The 21428-nt window shown below is 41.3% G+C and overlaps 4 protein-coding genes across 4 annotated transcripts; all 4 read left to right on the plus strand.

The window, feature by feature from the left end:
- Window positions 1-2374: 2374 nt before the first annotated feature.
- On the plus strand, window positions 2375-3853 carry LOC129568044 (uncharacterized). Its single transcript, XM_055445560.1, has one exon. It carries the CDS (start codon window positions 2375-2377, stop codon window positions 3851-3853), a length of 1479 nt encoding a protein of 492 aa, XP_055301535.1.
- Window positions 3854-4320: 467 nt separating this feature from the next.
- On the plus strand, window positions 4321-11682 carry LOC129568045 (uncharacterized). The gene is made up of 3 exons (XM_055445561.1): window positions 4321-5621; window positions 5802-10473; window positions 10681-11682. The coding sequence occupies exons 1-3, from the start codon at window positions 4321-4323 to the stop codon at window positions 11680-11682; spliced, it is 6975 nt and encodes a 2324-aa protein (XP_055301536.1).
- Window positions 11683-11964: 282 nt separating this feature from the next.
- On the plus strand, window positions 11965-12993 carry LOC129568046 (uncharacterized). Its single transcript, XM_055445562.1, has one exon. The coding sequence runs from the start codon at window positions 11965-11967 to the stop codon at window positions 12991-12993; it is 1029 nt and encodes a 342-aa protein (XP_055301537.1).
- A 201-nt stretch (window positions 12994-13194) lies between these two features.
- On the plus strand, window positions 13195-14412 carry LOC129568047 (plipastatin synthase subunit E-like). Its single transcript, XM_055445563.1, has one exon. The coding sequence runs from the start codon at window positions 13195-13197 to the stop codon at window positions 14410-14412; it is 1218 nt and encodes a 405-aa protein (XP_055301538.1).
- The last annotated feature ends 7016 nt before the right edge of the window (window positions 14413-21428 follow it).

Genomic DNA, 21428 nt, shown 5'->3' on the forward strand with positions numbered 1-21428 from the left:
GTAGCGAGAGGCTACCTTAATCGTCCTGAACTAACCGCCGAACGTTTTCTATCCGACCCATTCAGCGACAATCCAGCAGCACGCATGTACCGTACCGGTGATCGAGCACGTTATTTGTCTGATGGTAATTTGGTCTATCTGGGACGTACCGATCAGCAAGTAAAAATCCGCGGTTTCCGAATTGAGCTAGGCGAACCGGACAACACTTCAACGATACGTCAGCGTCCTGCAACAACTTGTAATGAGACATGATATTCTTCGCACCATCTTTATCTTCGAAGGACTCAATGAACCAGCGCAAGTCGTTCTGCGCCATGTTCCTCCTTTACTCATGGAGGTAACAATGCTTGACACTGGTGAACCGATTCTACATCAGTTAAGCCAACATTTCAATACCAGTCTCTATCGATTAGATTTGACACAGGCACCGCTATTGCGCTTGCTAGCTGGGCCAACATCTGATGGGAGCTGGGTGGCATTACGATTGATGCATCATATAATTGGTGACCACGCAACAATAGAGCGACTACAGGCAGAAATCCATACTATAATTGACGAGCAGAGTGAAAAACTGATAATGCCTACTCCATTTCGTCATCTTGTAGCCCAGGCTAGACTAGGAGTTAGTCCAGTTGAACATACCAGATTCTTTGGTGAACTGCTCGGTGATATTGACGAGCCAACCTTGCCGTTTGGTCTGAGTGACATTGGCGGAGACGGTACTGAGATCAACGAAGCCTATCTTATGTTACCACAGACACTCAATGATCAACTACGGGCGCATGCTCGTCAGTTACGGGTTAGTCTGGCTAGTATTAGCCATTTAGCCTGGGCACAAGTGCTTGCTCGAGCTAGTGGACGTGAATCAGTAGTCTTCGGCACTGTGCTACTTGGTCGTTTGCAAGCTGGCGAAGAGAACAATAATATCATGGGACCAATGATCAATACGCTTCCACTGCGGGTAGATGTTAACAATACGGGCATCGAGACCGCAGTGCGCCATACTCATGCTCGGTTGAGTGCGTTGTTAGCATATGAACACGTATCACTTGTATTAGCACAACGCTGCAGTGGAGTCGCGGCTGGTTTGCCTTTGTTCAGCGCATTGCTGAACTATCGCCATAATTCGAAGACTGAGCAGGAGACTATGTCACTCTCCGGAGTCAGTATCATAGATGCTGTAGAGCGAACCAATTACCCATTGAACCTGTCAGTTGAAGATGGCGGCGATTCAATGGGTCTGACGTCTCAAATAATTTCACCAATGTCAGCAGCTCGAATCTGTGGCTATATGCAACAAGCTCTAGAATCGATGGCTGAAGCATTAATTCACACATCACAGCAACCAGTTCGAACTTTGACAGTCGTGCCGCTGGAAGAACGCACAATGCTTCTACATACATGGAATCAGAGCACGGTTTCGTTTTCGCCTGCTCGCAGTCTTCATCGGTTATTCGAAGCACAAGTAGAACAAGACGGACAGGCGATTGCTTTGGAGTATGAAGGATAGACTCTGAGTTATGCAGAACTCAATTCTCAAGCCAATCAACTAGCACATTACCTGATCGAACAAGGCGTCGAACCCGATAATCTCATCGCCCTCTGCGTTGAGCGCAGCACAGCAATGATCATAGCAATGCTGGGGATTTTGAAGGCCGGCGGCGCTTACGTACCACTCGATCCGGCCTATCCGAGTCAACGTCTCACCAATATTCTACGCGATGCCGATCCAATATTTTTGTTGGCAGATGCTACTGGTCGGAAAGCACTCGGAGACCATCAAGTATCAATAGTTGACTTGGATAAACCCTTGCCTGCTGATTTGCCAATCAATAATCCGGACGCGGGCCAACTTGGGCTCACTCCACAACATTTGGCCTACGTCATTTACACCTCTGGTTCAACAGGAACACCAAAAGGAGTGATGGTCGAACATCAGCATGTAGTTCAACAAATGGCGGATAACCAGAACACATTTGATTTTAATAAACAAGATAAGATGTGTGTGATCTCTCCGATGGGTTTCGACAGTTCTGTATGGGAGATATGGAGTGCGTTTTTTATTGGTTGTCAATTGTCAATTGTACCATTTAACATCACACGTTCTGCGGACAAATTGTATGAATGGATCTGTGCCAGCGGTATTACTGTACTAAGCCAAATTCCGTCAGCATTTAGAATGCTTATGCGAGCGGAAAATATCAACACACGATCCCATGAATTGCGATATATTATCTTTGGTGGCGAGGCACTCGATCCATCGATTTTAAGGGATTGGCATGAAAAGAATGCTGAAAGTCAGACCAAATTAGTCAATATGTATGGTCCAACCGAAACTATTATTGATGCAACAAGTTGGATTTGTGATATTTAAATGTCTGAAAAGCTATTGGTAGTACCAATCGGTCGTCCGCTGCCAAGCTATCGAATTTATCTGCTGGATGCACATGCACACGGCGAGCCAGTGCAACTAGGAGCCGAAGGAGAATTATATATTGGTGGCGTTTGTGTGGCACGTGGCTATCTCAATCGTCCTGAACTTACTGCTGAACGTTTTCTACCCGACCCATTCAGTGACAATCCAGCAGCACGCATGTACCGTACCGGTGATCGAGCACGATATCTGTCTGATGGTAATCTGGTCTTTTTAGGACGTACAGATCAGCAAATAAAAATCCGTGGATTTCGAATTGAGCCTGGTGAAATTGAAGCCCGCTTAGTCGAACATCCTCAGGTGCACGAGGCAGTTGTACAATCTTATGGCAATGGATCAGATGCTCGTTTGGTAGCTTATGTGGTGACCAACCAAGGCCATTCATTCGCCCAAGATTTGCGCACGTATTTGTCAGAAATACTGCCCAATTACATGGTTCCAGCAGCGTATGTGTGTTTGCCATCTTTACCGCTCACACCCAATGGTAAGCTTGACCGGCGAGTACTACCGGCTCCGAATGATAAAGCGTTCGCTCATCAGCAGTTTGAAGCACCACAGGGTGAAATGGAGGAAAAACTGGCCGATATCTGGCGAGAATTGCTTGGCATCGATCGTATCAGTCGACATGACAATTTCTTTGCGTTGGGAGGCCATTCTTTGTTGGTCGTACGATTGTTGGCACAGTTGAGACATATTGGATTTGACACCACCGTAAGGGAAGTATTTGATGCTCCCACTCTAGCTATATTGGCCTCGACTCTCATCTGTTACAAGGTAGTGGCTATTCCTCCCAACCTAATTACCACAGACATCACAGAGATTACTCCAGAAATGCTACCGCTCATCACTCTTTCACAAGCAGACATTAATGCAATTATTGCACAGGTACCTGGTGGATTAGCTAACATTCAAGATATATACGGATTGGCTCCTTTACAGAGCGGCATTTTGTTCCATCATATAAAAGCCAAACGAGGAGATCCTTACCTGTTGGTTAGCCGCATAGAGTTTACTAATCGGACTACACTTAAACGTTATGCAGACGTCCTGCAACAGGTAATTAATAGGCACGATATCTATCGCACGGTCTTCATCTGGGAAGGCCTCAGTCAGCCGGCGCAGGTCGTTTTGCAACAGGTTCCTCCGTTACTTACTGAGGTTACATTAGATAATGCAGACGAATCTGTGCTAGAGCAGTTGAATCACTACTTTGATCCACGTCACTACTGGTTAGATTTGACACAGGCACCAATATTACGATTGATGGCTGCGCCAACATTTGATGACAGCTGGATTGCAATGCAACTAATGCATCATATAATTGGTGACCATTCAACGCTAGAGAAAATGGAGGCTGAAGTTAACGCCATCATTGACGGAAGGATTGAAATGTTGACATCAGGCCCCGGCTGTAATTGACAAGCTGACTACGTTTGACATTTGTATGATCCCTATCGAGAGATTGGCACATTCTCAAATGTGCCATTGTGTGTGTCATGACGAGTCATTTCAAACATAACCTCATCTTTTTGATTTTGTGTTGGTGTAACATGCACATTTTCATTTTATTATCAAAAAAACGCAAATAAAAAAATTTAGCTTTTATTGCACTAATATCTAACAACGGGAAACAATGCGTTGCACTTGACACAACAAACTTTGAGGTTATGTTTAAAATGGCACAATTTCGAATGTGCCAGTCTCCCGATAGGGTTGTTGACAACCATTGGCAACGACGCTACTTACCGAGGCTACCGCAACGAGCGCCACAATAGTGGTGGCCTGAAGCCAGGCTCTGGTTGACATCGCCCTCATCATTCCGTAATTTTGTGGCCCAAGTACGACTTGAAGTTGAACCAGCTGAGCATACTCGATTTTTCAGTGAAATGCTCGGTGATATTGACGAGCCAACCCTGCCATTTGGTCTGAGTGATGTTGGCCTAGATAGGGCTGACGTTAATGAAAAACACCTGATGCTGCCACAGAAAATCAACGATCACCTACGGACATATGCACGGAAGTTACAGGTCAGTTTGTCCAGTTTATGTCATTTAGCCTGGGCACAGGTACTTGCTCGAGCTAGCGGACGTGAGGCAGTGGTCTTCGGCACCGTGCTAGTTGGCCGTTTACAGGCAGGAGAAGAGAACAATAATATCATGGGACCAATGATCAATACGCTTCCACTGCGGGTAGATATTAACAATACGGACATCGAGACCGCAGTGCGCCATACTCATGCTCGGTTGAGTGCGTTGCTTGCACACGAATACGCACCACTTGTGATGGCACAACGCAGCAGTGGAGTTCCAACCAGCTTACCATTGTTTAGTGCATTGCTGAACTATTGCCATAATCAGAAAGCAAAACAGATAACTACATATCTTCCGGAAGTCACCTTTTTGGGCGGTGCGGAACGAACGAATTACCCATTAGTACTGTCGGTTGAAGATAATGGTGATTCACTGGGACTAACGCCTCAAGTGGTTTCACCACATTCAGCAGCTCGGATAGGTGCTTATATGCAAGAAGCCTTAGTATCACTAGCCGATGTGCTAACTCACAAGCCACACCAACCAGTTCGAATATTGACAATAATGCCAACGGAAGAGCGTACGTTGCTGTTGGACACCTGGAATCAAACCACGGTCGATTATCCATCTGACCGCTGTTTTCACCAATTGTTTGAGGTGCAGGTGGAACGCGATGGAGAGGCAATCGCCGTGGAGTGTGAAGGAAAGATTCTAAGCTATATGGAACTCAATGCCCAGGCTAATCGATTGGCGCATTACTTGATAGCACAAGGAGTTAAGCCAGATGATCGCGTCGCACTTTGCGTTCCACGCAGCAATACAATGATCGTAGCAATGCTGGGCATTCTGAAAGCCGGTGGCGCCTATGTACCACTCGATCCGGCCTATCCGAGTCAACGACTGACCAATATTCTACGGGATGCTGACCCGATATTTTGGTTGGTAGATGCTACTGGCCAAAAAGTACTCGGAGTACATCAAGTGCCAGTGATTGACTTGGACAAACCTTTTCCTGATAATTTGTCAATCGATAATCCTGACGTGACTAAGCTTGGAGTCACTTCAACCAATTTGGCTTATGTTATTTATACATCTGGATCAACTGGAACACCGAAGGGTGTAATGGTCGAACATCAACCTGCAGTACAATTGTTCAAGTCAGTACACGAGAAATTTGATTTTAACAAAAAAGACAAATGTTGTTTGTTCCATTCATTTTCTTTCGACGTTTCCGTATGGGAGGTATGGTGTGCGTTATTAAATGGTAGTCAGCTGTTCATTATACCATACAGCACATCCCGTTCTACGGATGAATTTTATGATTGGATATGCGTCAGAGGTATTACTGTACTGAGCCTTACGCCTTCTACTCTTAAAATGCTTATGTTGGCGAAAAATGTCACTCTACGATACGATCAACTGCGATTTGTGATGTTTGGTGGTGAAGCGTCAGATCCGCTGATTGTAAGAGAGTGGAATGAAAAATTTGATAAAAATCAAACAAAGCTATTCCACGTGTATGGCCCTACAGAAACAATAGTTTTTGCAACTGGTTGGATCTGTGATACAACTATTTCTGCAAGCTCCTCGTTACCAATCGGTCGTCCACTACCCAACAAGAGAATGTACTTACTGGATGCAGATGGCGAGCCAGTTCCACTTGGAGCCGAGGGAGAATTGTATATTGGTGGCACTGGTGTGGCGCGTGGATACCTAAACCGCCCTGAACTGACTGCGGAGCGTTTTCTACTCGACCCTTTCAGTGAAGATCCAGCGGCACGCATGTATCGTACCGGTGATCGAGTACGATATCTGCCTGATGGCAATCTGGTCTTTTTGGGACGGACAGATCAACAAATGAAAATCCGCGGTTTCCGAATTGAGCCTGGTGAAATCGAAACCCACCTTGTCGAACATCCTAAGGTGCAAGAAGCAGTTATACAATCATACGGCAATGACTCAAATGCCCGTCTAATAGCCTATGTGGTGGCCAACGCAGATGTATCGTTAGCCCAAGATTTGCGCAACTATATGTCAGAATTAGTCCCCGAGTATATGGTACCAGCCGCTTATGTGTGTCTATCATCTTTACCGCTCACAATAAATGGCAAGGTGGACCGGCGAGCATTACCGGCTCCGGATGAAGATGCGTTTGCTCGTGAGAAGTATGCATCTCCGCTGAGTGAAATGGAAGAAAAACTGGCAAAAATCTGGCGCGAGCTACTTGGTATTGATCGCATTAGTCGACATGACAATTTCTTTGCACTAGGAGGCCATTCTTTATTGGTCGTACGGCTTTTATTAGAGTTGAGGCGGATTGGACTGGACATTACCGTAAGAGAAGTGTTTGATGCTCCCACCCTGGCCGCATTAGCCTCGAGCCTTGCCCGTTACCAAGCCATGCATATTCCTCTTAATCTGATTACTACAGACAGCACTGCCATCACTCCAGATATGTTGCCACTCATCACACTTTCTCAGGCAGATATAGAATCAATAATTGCACAGATACCTGGTGGAGTAGCTAATATTCAAGATATTTATGGATTGGCGCCTTTGCAGCATGGTTTGTTATTCCATCATATACAGTCCGAACGTGGTGACCCATATCTGTTGGTATTCCGTATGCAATTCACTGACTGGACGTCGCTTGAACGTTATGCAGACGCAATGCAACAGGTAGTTGCACGACACGATATCCTGCGCACCGTCTTCATCTGGGAAGGACTTAGTGAGCCGGCACAGGTTGTCATGCGCCATGTTCCTTCGATACTTTCTGAGGTCTCGCTAAATTATAGTGGTAAGGCAGTACTAGAGCAGTTGAGCCACCGCTTCGATCCACGTCACTACCGTTTAAATTTGACAAAAGCACCACTATTGCGTTTGATGGCTGCGCCAACATCTGATGAGAGCTGGGTAGCACTACAAATGATACACCACTTAATAATTGATCATTCAACACTGGAAAGCCTACAGACAGAAGTTAACGCCATAATGATCGGAAAAATTGGAATGTTGACATCGCCCACGTCATTTCGTCATTTTGTAGCTCATGCTCAACTAGGATTCAGTCCAACCGAGCACACACGTTTCTTTACTGAAATGCTTGGTGATATTGACGAGCCAACCTTGCCGTTCGGTCTGAGCGACGTTGGTCTGGATGGAACAGAGATCAACGAGGCAAATCTGATGTTGCCACAGACACTCAATGATCACCTACGTGTGCATGCACGGAAGTTACAGGTCAGTCTGGCTAGTGTTTGCCATTTAGCCTGGGCACAAGTGCTTGCTCGAGCTAGCGATCGTGAGACGGTAGTCTTTGGTACCGTGCTGCTTGGCCGTTTACAGGGGGGAGAAGAGAACAATAATATCATTGGGCCGATGATTAACACCCTACCAATACGAATAGATAATGATGAGAGGAGTGTCGAAAATGCAGTACGTCATACCCATGCTCGGTTGAGTGAATTGCTGGCACACGAATACGCACCACTTGTGTTAGCACAACGCTGTAGTGGGTGTCCAGTAGGTTTGCCACTATTCAGCGCAATGCTGAACTATCGCCATAATCAGACGAGGAGCCAGGTCACTGCATCATTTCCTGGAGTAACTTTCTTTGACGGTGAAGAGCGAACCAATTACCCATTAGGTCTGTCGGTTGAAGATGATGGCAATTCGCTGGGACTGACAACACAAGTGATATCACCAATGTCAGCAGCTTTGATCTGTGCCTATATGCAACAAGCTCTGGAATCAATAGTCAACACCTTATCTAACAAGCCACAACTACCAGTTCGAACACTAACTGTGATGCCATCGAAAGAGCGTACGTTGCTTCTGCACACTTGGAATCAAACTACGTTTACCTATTCACCTGCTTGCTGTCTTCACCAGTTATTTGAGGCACATGTGGAACGCGACGAGCATGCGATTGCCGTGGAGTGTAATGGAGATGAACTAAGCTATACGGAACTCAACGCCCAAGCCAATCGACTAGCACATCATCTGATCGCACAAGGCGTCAATCCTGATGACCGTATAGCACTTTGTGTTGATCGTAATATAACAATGCTCATAGCAATGCTGGGTATCCTTAAAGCCGGTGGCGCCTATGTTCCTCTCGACCCTGCCTACTCATGTCAACGGCTGACCGATATCCTAAACGACGCTAAACCTATTTTACTATTGGCAGATGCCACTGGCCGGAAAGCACTTGGAGACCATCAAGTACCAGGAGTTGACTTAGACAAATCGTTGCCTGACGATCTGCGATTTGAAAATCCGGACACAATCAAGCTGGGACTCACTCCAACCCATCTGGCCTATGTCATTTACACTTCTGGCTCAACCGGAACTCCGAAAGGAGTAATGGTTGAACATCAGCAAATCGTACGACTATTCGAGGTTACACGTGAAAAGTTTGATTTTAATAAAGATGACAAATGGTGTTTGTTCCATTCATTCTCTTTTGATGTTTCCGTGTGGGAAATGTGGGGCGCATTGTCGAATGGAAGCCAACTGTCAATTGTATCCGCTCGTTCAACGGACGAATTCCATGATTGGATCTGTACTAGTGGAATCACTGTACTGAATCAAACTCCCTCCGCATTCAAATCACTTATGTGGGCAAAAAATACTATACCGAGCTTCGATCGATTGCGATACCTTATATTCGCCGGGGAAGTATTTGATCCATTGATTGCAAAGGAATGGTGGGAGAAATATGATAAAAATGGAACGGTATTGGTCAACATGTATGGTATCACCGAAATAACAGTTCATGCTACCTACCAAAGAATCGAAGCTTTAAAAAATGCTTACTCGATTGGACGACCACTCGCAGATCTTTGTGTATATTTGCTTGACTCATATGGCGAACCAGTGCCACTAGGAGCTGAAGGAGAAATGTATATTGGTGGGGGTGGCGTAGCGAGAGGCTACCTTAATCGTCCTGAACTAACCGCCGAACGTTTCCTATCCGACCCATTCAGCGACAATCCAGCAGCACGCATGTACCGTACCGGTGATCGAGCACGTTATTTGTCTAATGGTAATTTGGTCTATCTGGGACGCACCGATCAGCAAGTAAAAATCCGCGGTTTCCGAATTGAGCTCGGCGAAATCGAAGCCCACCTCGTGGAACATCCTCAGGTGCATGAGTCGATTGTACAGTTCGATGGCAATGGATCAGACGCTCGACTGGTAGCTTATGTAGTGGCTGATGTGGATACATCTTTGTCCCAAAATCTACGCAATTATCTATCAACTTTACTGCCTGATTATATGGTACCATCAGCTTATGTGTGTCTACCGTCCATGCCACTCACCCCAAATGGCAAACTAGATCGACGAGCGTTACCGCCTCCGGATGATGAGGCCTTTGCTCGACAACAGTATGAAGCCCCACAGGGCGTGATGGAAGAAACACTTGCCGATATCTGGCGTGAATTGCTGATTATTGAGCGTATTAGTCGACATGACAATTTCTTTGCGTTGGGAGGCCATTCTTTGTTGGTCGTACGATTGTTGGCACGGTTAAGACAAATAGGATTGGATTCCACCGTAAGGGAAGTATTTGATGCTCCCACTCTAGCTATATTGGCCTCGACTCTCATCTGTTACAAGGTAGTGGCTATTCCGCCCAATCTGATTACCACAGACAGTACAGAGATCACTCCAGAAATGTTACCTCTTATCACTCTGTCTCAGACGGAGATTGACGCCATTATTGAGCAGGTACCTGGAGGAGTAGCTAACATTCAAGATATTTATGGATTGGCATCCTTACAGCATGGCATGTTGTTCCATCACATAATGGCCGAAGAGGACGATCCATATTTGCTAATAAATCGACTGAGTTTCATTGACCGCACAACACTAAAACTTTATGCAGACGCTCTGCAACAAGTGATTAAAAGACATGATATCCTGCGCACTGTCATCATCTGGGAAGGCCTTAGTGAACCGGTACAGGTGGTTTTGCGTCAGGTTCCTTCATTACTCACCGAGGTAAGATTGGGGTATACAAACTTTTCGACAAATACGAAGATAAAAAACAAATTGAGGTTATCTTAATTTCAATAGAAATAACACAGAAAAAACGAAAAAAAAAACGTTTCATCTCTTTCCGTTGTTTTTTTTCGGCGTTTTCAAAACGGCTCTGTGAAAAACGTTTTTTGAAACATTAACAAAAAACGCGTTTTTAAACCCTAACAGATAACATTGGATGGCGCTGGTGAGCCGGTGCTGGAACAATTGAGCCACCAATTTTATCTGCGATGCTACCGGTTAGACTTGACAAAGGCACCACTGTTACGTCTTTTTGCTGTACCAACATCTGAGGGAAATTGGGTTGCATTTCAACTCACGCATCACTCGATTATTGACCATTCAACTCTGGAGAGAATGGAAGCAGAAGTGCACGTCATCATGAATGGAAAGATTGAAGAGTTGTTAACGCCTACACCATTCCGTCATTTTGTGGCCCAGACTCGACTAGGAGCTAGTCAAGATGAGCATAAGCGATTCTTCACCAAAATGCTCGGTGATATTGACGAGCCAACCTTGCCGTTTGGTCTGAGTGGCGTTGGCCTAGATGGAACTGCAATAAACGAAGCACATCTAATGTTGCCACAGACGCTAAACAATCAAGTGCGAGAGTTCGCACGGAAATTACGGGTCAGTTTATCCAGCTTATGTCATTTAGCGTGGGCACAGGTACTTGCTCAAACTAGCGGACGTGAGGCGGTCGTCTTCGGTACCGTGTTACTCGGCCGTTTACAGGCAGGAGAGAGGAACGACAGGACGATGGGGATGATGATTAACACACTACCACTGCGGTTGGATATTGATGAGACGAGTGTCGGGATCGCGGTGCGACATACTCATACTCGGTTGAGTGCATTGTTGGCTCACGAACACGCACCACTTGTGTTGGCACAACGCTGCAGCGGAGTACCAGCTGGTTTGCCACTATTCAGTGCATTGCTGAACTATCGTCATAACCAAAGGACCGAACACAATACTTCATATCCTGGAGTCAGCTTATTAGGCGGTGCAACGCCAGCTGCTTACCCCTTGACAATGTCGTTCGATGACAACGATGAAGAATTGTGCCTATCAGTCCATGTATTGTCGCCGGTATCGGCAATTCGGATTTGTGCCTATATGCAACAAGCTCTCGAATCACTGACCGACGCGCTTACTCACAAACCATAACAACCAGTTCGAACATTGAAAGTGATACCACTAGAAGAGCGAACGTTGCTGCTACACACCTGGAATCAAACCACGGTCACCTATCCACCTGTGCGATGTCTCCACCAAATATTTGAGGCGCAGGTAGAACGCAATGGACAGGCGATTGGCGTTGAGTGTAATGGAGAGGTTCTAAGCTATTCCGAACTCAACGCCCAGTCCAATCGACTAGCACATTACTTGATTGCACGAGGCGTCAAACCAGATGACCGCATCGCACTTTGCGTTGATCGTAGAATAGCAATGCTTGTAGCAATGCTGGGTATTCTAAAAGCCGGCGGCGCTTATGTACCACTCGATTCAGCCTATTCAAGCCAACGGCTGACCAACATTCTAAAAGATGCCGACCCTATATTCTTATTAGCAGATGCTACTGGCCATACAGCACTCGGAGAACATCATGTGCCATTAATTGATTTGGAGAAACCGTTGCCTGCTGATTTGCCAATCGATAATCCGGACACAATCAAGCTAGGACTTACTCCAACCCATCTGGCCTATGTCATTTACACCTCTGGCTCAACAGGAACACCCAAAGGAGTAATGGTTGAACATCAGCAAGTCGTACGACACATTGAGGCTATACAGGACACATTTGGTTTTGTTAATCAAGACAAATGGTGTTTGTTCCATTCGATTTCTTTCGATATTTCTGTATGGGAGATATGGGGCGCATTGTCGAATGGAAGTCAACTGTCAATTGTACCATACAATCATACTTGTTCTACTGGTGAATTTTATGATTGGATCTGTACCAGAGGTATCACAGTCCTGAATCAAACCCCTTCGCTACTAAAATTGCTTTTGCGGACGATAGATTCCAAATTACAATCTGATCGACTGCGATATGTGTTTGTTGGTGGTGAAGCGTCAGACCCATTGATTGTGAGGGATTGGTATAAAAGTTATGATCAAACAGTGTTAGTTAATTCGTATGGCCCTACCGAAATAGTTATTGACGCAACAGTTTGGTTTTGTGATAACGCTATTTCTGAAAATGTATCGGTAGTACCGATTGGGCGTCCTCTACCAAACAGGCTAATTTACTTACTGGATGCAAACGGCGAGCCAGTGCCACTTGGAGCCGAGGGAGAAATGTATATTGGTGGTGTTGGTGTAGCAAGAGGCTACTTTAATCGTCCTAAACTTACCGCCGAACGTTTTCTGCCCGATCCATTCAGTGAGACACCAGCAGCACGCATGTACCGTACCGGTGATCGAGCACGTTATTTGCCTGATGGCAATTTGGTCTATCTAGGACGTACCGATTAGCAAGTAAAAATCCGTGGTTTCCGAATCGAGCTCGGCGAAATTGAAGCCCACATAGTCGAACATCCTCAGGTGCACGAGGCGGTTGTACAACCCCACGGCAATGGATCAGATGCTCGTTTGGTTGCTTATGTGGTGGCTGATGCGGGTAATTTAATAGCACAAAACTTGCGTAACTATCTATCAACATTATTGCCTGACTATATGGTTCCAGTGGCCTATGTGTGTCTACCGTCCTTGCCGCTTACATCCAATGGTAAGCTAGACAGGCGAGCACTACCAGCTCCGGATGATGAGGCGTTTGCGCGTCAACAGTATGAAGCTCCACAGGGTGAAATGGAAGAAAAGCTGGCCGAAATTTGGCGGGAACTACTTGGCATTGATCGTATTAGTCGATATGATAACTTCTTTGAATTGGGTGGCCATTCTTTGCTTGTGATGCAGTTTGTTAACAAAGCGAAGCTCTGTAATATCAACATTGAAGCTCGTGGTGTATTTTCCTTTCCGGTACTCAAAGATTTAGCGAAACAAATATCGCACCACTCGAATAGAATGTATTGTGATGTTGCTATTCCAGTTCGTCAATATGGGAATGAGACGCCTCTATTTCTGTTGCCAGAAGGCGAAGGAGGTATCTCCTACGCTTTTGAACTGGCACATGACATAGATAAAAATATTCCCGTTTATGTGTTACCGTGGTCGTCGCCAGAGATTAAGCAGCCGTCGTCCATCGAGGAAATGGCCAATGCAATGATCTCCCTCATGAAGAAAATTCAGACAAATGGCCCTTATGCCATTGCTGGCTACTCTCCTGGCGGTATTCTAGCCTACGAAATGGCAAAACAGCTTATAAACAGTGGTTGTAGTGTTTCATTCCTAGGCCTAATCGACACTTATCTACCCATCGAAAATATTCTCACCGAAACCACAGTATTTTTAACATCCGTACTGCATAAATTTCCCGTTTTCCAAACGCTAAATGATTCAAAGTGGTGGGAACGTGCCAATAGATTTACTCTGAATGAAGCAATTGAGGAGATAAGAAAGACGTATGTAGATTTAAAAAATACAGATATCGAATGGGAAGCATTGCTATCGAAACAACGTCATCATTATCGAAATATTTGTGCAGCGTTCAAATTCGCATCACTACCGATGAAGGTACATTTATTCAAGGCAGTAGATCGACTATCGTTGCCTGACTGTATTGACCACTTGAACAACCTTTACAAGAATGAGATGGATTATTTTAAGAAATTTTCTAGCTTTCCGATGTTGGGCTGGGAAAATTACAATCTTTCAACGGATTTTCACGTTATTTCAGCGGACGGTGATCATGGTACAATGATGACGGATCCAAAAAATCGTGCTCTCCTCGGAAAACAAATAACGAAATCGCACAGACAAGGCCAAAATCAATGAACGCAGTGCCATTTAGTAACTATTTTATTTATTATTCCCTTAAGTTTGTTAGTTATCTCTTATCTCTAAAATACATTCAAGTGATCCCAGAGAAAAAACAATGAGACAAAAAACATCCAAATGAGGTTGGAATGTAAATATAGTGACCTAACAGTAGTTAAACGTCGTCTTCTTCTTTTCTTTCTAACCCATTTTCTTCTTAACCCATTAGCTACCGCTGGTCGAAAAATCGGCCGGTGAATGAAGATCTTAAATACGTCGATATGAAATCTTCTAACGTAGAAACTAATGCCACTGAGTCACAGTGGCAAAAAGTGTGAACACTTGAAAAACCTTTTTGCTATTTGACTCATACTTCGAATTCCGTCCCTAGATTGGGAATCAGGAACTGTTTTAAAAATTTATCTAAAAATCGACCTCGACATTTTTGCTTGTCAAAATCGATTTGGGGACTGGAATAGGTACTAGCTGGAATATTATTTTTTAGGCTAAAATTGATAATATTTGAAAGTACCACGCATTTTGAAAACAAAATAAGAAACCTTAATGAGTTAAGATACTAGAAGTGTTGCCAAAACAAAGCAATCAGCCCAGTCTATATAACTATAACATCTTATATGCGTGTTGAGAAATAGAATTCACACCTTAAATACATTGTAAATTAGTTGGACGTCGTAGATAGAATGGTTTTATTTTACAATCGATCAATTAACTAATAACGTAAGGAACATAGAAAGTAGCCACTGTATCAATCGATGCATTAACTGCACAAAATATATACTTAACCAGATAAGGTAGTAAAAATCTGAGAGCAAAATTGTTCTAATAAAGTGAAGACTGATTCCAAAAATTCTAAAATTAAAAAAAAATCCTCATGTGTTTCATTTGTAAAATAAATTTACTTGAGTAACCGAGATATATAAAGTAACAACCCATTTCTAGTAATTATTGAAGAGACTCGATTTTGTCGATTTGATGATAGTACAGACAGACAATTTTTCAATTTTGTACAGTCGCTAGCGAGTAAATAATAAAACACATTTTCATGTTATTTTCCTTTGTAGTAGGGTGGTGTTTGTTTGCCTCGCTCGTGGTCATGATTATCACATTGAAACGAATTCCAATATTTGACTATTTTTATGCACATTTCTACAGATATATGGTTTCATTCATATGCTCCATTCTTTTATTGCTTCCTAGAAAAATTCGGATTTTATCACGTTCCATACGAGTGACGTTTTTTCTAAGATTGCAGGAATTCTTATTACAAATTGGATTTGTTTTCATAAAAAACGAACAACCCATTTTTTCGCTTTCTTTTTCGTTTGTTGAATGAAAGGGGTACTGCACAGTGTACAAGTACATTTTACTATCAACGTAGATTCTCATGAAAAAAGAATCTAGAAATAAAGCTAATCATGTGGAACTTCATAATTTGTTCAGCTTAATGATTTGATAGAAATTGCGTCGTTGCGGTTACTTTTTTCTGTGTGCTTCTGATGAATAAACACACCCAACCTAAAAAAATAGAAATGCAGTAACGCGATAAAAATCCGATATACTTTTAGCCAAAGGCAAAATTGGAATCATTCGCCTGGTATTACTTTTTCATTGAATTACGTGGAAACGGAGTTTTTTCTCTTCAAAAATAAATTTAAAGAAAAAAAAAACGAATTTTAATTGATCAAACTGAATTTGTTCCTTTTTTTCCCTTTGCTATGAGCTATAAACAATCACATCGATTTCAATTGAACATAAAAGAGCTAAAATAAACAGAAACAATTGGTGCACAAAATGTATTATGTGAAAAATGAAATGATTAAATTATTCTTATACGCAGATTAAACAGTGTCGGTTTTCATTGGCCGGTATTGTGCGAAGTTATCAAGGCAATAATGTTTTTACACAAATCCATTTTAATAATTTTATTGTGCTTTTAATTCAATTTGTTTTGTTTGTTTTTCCATTCGAACAAAGCTACGTGGCTTTGTGATTACATTTCATATTTTTGATTTGGCTTTTAATCAGCTTTTTTAGTCCAGTAATTCTATAGGGCGCTTTAAAATATAAACGCTCATTAAAAGTTTGATTCCATTATGTATCAACGATTAATGAATGCATCATACGCGATAGAAAAAAGCTCGCAATGAAAGTTGATAATATACACTGTGTGTATCATATGAGCATGCAAAAAAACCGAAATATAGCTCGAATATGAGTTTATTAGTTGTTTCTATTTCACTAATTTTTATTTGTTATATATGAATGGTTTGGAGCGAAAATGTAACAATAGCGATAATACAAACAACCCATATTTATTCATGATCATAAGTTCAATTCTCCGGAGAGAGAAAATACAAAATTTCCTTCTTTTTGTTGACACAGTTCGTCGATAACCTTATTGACTCATTTGTGATATCAATTTTGTGACTTGTTCGTAAGTAAAACATTCTTTTTCGTTTCATTAGCTGGCCGTACGTCTCCAGTGTAACAAGTGTTCTGAAATTTTATTAATATTGTTCGATATTCGTTCTTTCAAGTAATGCAGAGTCGAAGTAGAACATTTGTGCACAAAAAATACAGTTATCAAACAAGAAAATCTTACGAAAACAATTATTGCATGAAAATGTTTTGAAAAAATACCAAAAATAAATACTACTAATTTGCAGCTTTTCACCATTACCAATTTTACATTCATTTGTGGTCCAGAAATTGTGAATAATTTAATTTCAATGTGTTTTTCATTTAAATTCGCACTTTTTAGATGTCTTCGATACGATTTGGTAGCTTTTGTGTAAATCCTTATGAAATCCATTCAGTTTAGCACATCTTTTGCCAATGCATCGGGGTCATTGTAGCTCAGCGAACAGAAATACTGGCATATTGCAAATAGACTCGGGTTCGATTCCCAACGACAGTAAAATCTTTTCTATTTAATTGGGTAAATTTGGGTTTAATTGGTATATTTGGTGAATCAGTTATCAGCTGTATATGTTCGTTGTCTGGTGATACGAAATTGAACACATCGTATGTACTAATCAACAGATTTCAAATCGTCAATTGAACAAAACAAAGTTCGTTCCGTCTTGTTTCAAAAGCGCCGTTTTCGTTGAGAAATTTATAAATTTCTTATATCAATTTGTCGATATAGCGACATCCGCATGTCCTGTTGGCTATTTATATTCCAGGCCATGCGGATGTCACTAAATTTCCCTTCAAACGATTCGCTCACGTCAACTCTAAAGACAATGATGGATAGACAATACTTTAGGAGTGGTATCACGAACGGTAATTAAGGAATGTTGTCACAAAGATTAACTAATTATCTCATAAAACTTTCAGTTTAAACATACATAACCATTTTTTATTTTGCATTTTTAAGAGTTTTTGCTAGAAAAGACTTCCAATATTTTTGCGATGAACGAATTTTGAATACTGGGTTATAAATACCGTAGAAATTGTGAGTGGTCCAATGGTTTATACGAGCGTCGCAAGACTCCTTATCAAACAAATGAAATCCAAAACAGATAAAATGCACCATTTATATGAAATGAGTAAGAAATATATTTGTAGACGTATATAGTATTTTTATAAAAAAAATTGTGTTATAAATGAACCGAAAATCATTATCTCATATTTTTCTCTTAGCAACAGCAGCTTAATAATAATTGTCGAAGGGTTGTAACAGTGATATGATCGGCACATGAGCACCATCTCTACTGATTGCCATTATTGCCATGTAAATGAATAGAATGTCTACTTCTTCTTCTTCTTCTTCTTCTTCTTCTTCTTCTTTTTCTCAACATCAATTGCATACGACTTATGGTAACTCTCCGTAATCATTAGAGGTGGCGCTACTTATGCGCATCAATTGACTTTTGCATTGGCTCTAATGTACTGTGCGTGCCTTTTGATAATTGTTAACACTTCGGAGCGTAAAACTTTATCAAAATTTAATATGGCTTTATTTTTTGAAATATTTTAATATTACAGTGACCACTAACCGTAGGGTATTTCAATGAATACCATTTAATAGCTTATTCATGTTGATTGAAACCACTTGTTTTTTAGCGTTACTCGAAATTTTTTCTTTAGCTTCATCGCCTTATTAAAGAAAAATGACGCAGCATTTAAGCAAAGATTTGAACTTTGTTCAATTTGAACGAACGTTATCGCGTCGATTCAGTTCCATTCTACCATGCATATTGCATAGTACGTATGTAACAGAAGAACTCCATGAAAAGGGAGATGTAGAAATGAATTGTTTTTGTTGTCGTATCACAGTTTCATTTTCAGAAAAAATTGATGTCAGCCTTGCAACAGAAGAAACGAAATGCAGAAGGAGAAAAGATAGGGAACGTGAAATGCCATTCATGACAAATTTGAGAGGCATATTGAAAAGTAACTCTATTAATAAGAACATTTATGCCACGATTTGTCTTTGTGTAGTAAGAAATTGCTTCGAAAATTGTCATTTTAGAAGCTAATTATGCTATCGTATATCGAGTTGACATTGTATCATCCTAAGAGAAAGTGCTATAGAATCATAGTGTGCTAATCGACATGTTTCAATATCCTAATCATTCAAACAAAATTTAAGAAAAAATCGTCAAAAAAAACTTCTCTGATCACATAGGGCTCGATAATTTGTTGCGTTAATAATTTCTGCTTCAAATCTGAGCATTTTTTTCTTGTTCGGTAATCAATAAACCACTTTTCGACTGCAAAAGTGCGCCGAAATGAAATTCCCATAGGGAAACGAATAATTTGTTTTGATTGACGATTCGAGTGTTGTTAGACTCTGTATCTTAGTACTAGATCAGGCGAATGCACATCGATAAATCTCCAAAATCTATCACGAATGAGTCGAGAACAATGCACACACCGAAACCAGACCCATATTAAATTACATGGTATTTTCCACTTGATAAAGTGTATTAACCTCTCGAGAGTTTCGAATCGCGTTTGCGATCGCGTTGATTTGCATAAATTTGATTATTTAAATTAAATGCGCGCGTGAGGCGTTCAGCACAATATATCCAAATAGAGGGGGTTTGTTTAATTCATCATGGATAACCACGAAAATGTTACCAATGAAAAAAACAACAACAACAACAACCAGAACACGTTGATATGAATAAAACAGCGAGCATCAAATGTTATCTTGACTGACAGCTGATATCAACGACAATTTATCATTTTCACAGGCTCGAATCGGATTTGTTTTCCATGTCTGTCTTGAGGCGTTTGGTGCATTTAAAATGAGGTAATCTTCACTTTGTTTTCGTCTGCAAGATTATATGTCAAGATAGAATCAATGATGTTGAATCTTCGTTAACTTTATAATTGGAAAAACAACCAATGAACGGAAATTCGAAATGGAATACGTCTCCAGCTAAAGTGAAACTAATGCCAATGCTCTGTGACACGAATGCTCTGTGCTTCGGCAAAAATTATGCACAAAAATATTCGTACGTGCAGATATGACATGGCTTCATTCGAAAATGTGATTTATCAAAATCACTTTAATGCAGACGCGGCCATCACTGATAACATGAAATGGAACACATGCACTTATTTACATCAAATGTGCTAATGGTTTTTGCAATTTCATTACATTATTTCCACAATTTCATTATTAACCGTATCACCAACACGATTGTTTGTTTATTGCTCACATGGGTTTTGAATACACCACTCGGAATGTGATGAAAATGTACTTTTAACCATATAATGCGATGATTGCACCTGCACCACACAACTCACGCGATAACGATTGATGTGGATGAGAAAAAACTGCAATGGCATGGTGTAAAAAATCAAATTGCCAAACCGAAAATTAATTATTCTACTAAGAAATATTGGATAAGCGATATGAGGAGGCACAGAAATATAGGCATGTTTTTTTTGGAGCATAGAACGGCACTTTGACTTCATTTGATTGGAAAATGCATCGTATTAAGTTTTGATTCAGAACTTTTGAATTACACTTAGACCCACTGTATGAGTAGAGTTATTGCTTGAGCAGAGTTTCTAGGGATTTTTTCAGACTTTTAGACGAATAAAGGAAACTTACTATAAAAATGAAATGAGTTTGAAATATTTGTCGGCTAACGCAATGAAAATTCCTTAATATACTACCACTTTACGAGACTTACTTCAATGGGATTAGCAAAAAATACGCTTTAGTCATATCGGATTACATAATAATAACGACCCGTGTGAAAAATACTGACTGAGCAGTCAGTTAACTAATTTCGGACAAAAATGACTTACTTTGATTGACATTTCAGTACAAAGTGTAGTGTAAGTCTATCATAGTTAACTGAAATCATTTGAAGTTACAAGTCAATCTAAGTTGCTTCATTTGGGACCAAGTGATTTTCTTAGAACAAAAATATAAATTCAATCAACTAAAGTCAACTGAAGTTATAGTCAGTCAGTCAGTCATTTTTTTTTCACATGGGTAACACCTCTCCGTAATAACGAGCGTGCATCCCAGGATAAGAAGATGGATAAGAACTCTTTTTAATTCTCAACAACATTTTCATATGAAATCACATGTACTCTAATTTCAAATACATTTGGATGAAATTTCAACATATTATTCATGCTTCAGAATAGGAGAGCCATGATTTGAACGTATTTTAATACAAAAACACTATTGTATACTTGTATAACTCTGTTGTTCTGATTTCGCTTCGTTAAAAAATTCGGTGGGTACCGATTGCACTTCCAAATATTTGCCGAGACAATAAATTGATACTTGTGCAAGATTGCATGCATTATCGTCAATTCCACACTCTATCTCATGCGTTCTTGCTCGAGGGTATATCAAATTAACAAGCACGCTGGCCAAATGCCGATGTGAACAAACACAGTTTACGGAGTTTGAAATCAATCCAAATGGCAAACAATCGATAAGCAGATAACAGCATCATCCATTGAAAAATTGAACATTTTCTATTCATTTTCTAATGAAAATTTCATATTCCAAGTTTTCAATTCTTGGTAAG

This window comes from Sitodiplosis mosellana, unplaced genomic scaffold, assembly GCF_009176505.1.
Source record: "Sitodiplosis mosellana isolate CC-2019 unplaced genomic scaffold, AAFC_SMos_1.0 Smas_scaffold_15, whole genome shotgun sequence".
In the NCBI taxonomy this organism is placed as follows: domain Eukaryota; kingdom Metazoa; phylum Arthropoda; class Insecta; order Diptera; family Cecidomyiidae; genus Sitodiplosis; species Sitodiplosis mosellana.

What these genes read in the sequence shown, in the direction of transcription:
- LOC129568044 (XM_055445560.1), top strand. Translation starts at nt 2,375, where the DNA reads ATGTCTGAAAAGCTATTGGTAGTACCAATCGGTCGTCCGCTGCCAAGC.
- LOC129568047 (XM_055445563.1), top strand. Translation starts at nt 13,195, where the DNA reads ATGGTTCCAGTGGCCTATGTGTGTCTACCGTCCTTGCCGCTTACATCC.
- LOC129568045 (XM_055445561.1), top strand. Translation starts at nt 4,321, where the DNA reads ATGCTCGGTGATATTGACGAGCCAACCCTGCCATTTGGTCTGAGTGAT. An exon ending in CCTGCAGTACAATTGTTCAA is followed by an intron (nt 5,622 to 5,801) that starts GTCAGTACACGA and finishes GATATGCGTCAG; the next exon opens with AGGTATTACTGTACTGAGCC. An exon ending in TTCCTTCATTACTCACCGAG is followed by an intron (nt 10,474 to 10,680) that starts GTAAGATTGGGG and finishes AAACCCTAACAG; the next exon opens with ATAACATTGGATGGCGCTGG.
- LOC129568046 (XM_055445562.1), top strand. Translation starts at nt 11,965, where the DNA reads ATGCTTGTAGCAATGCTGGGTATTCTAAAAGCCGGCGGCGCTTATGTA.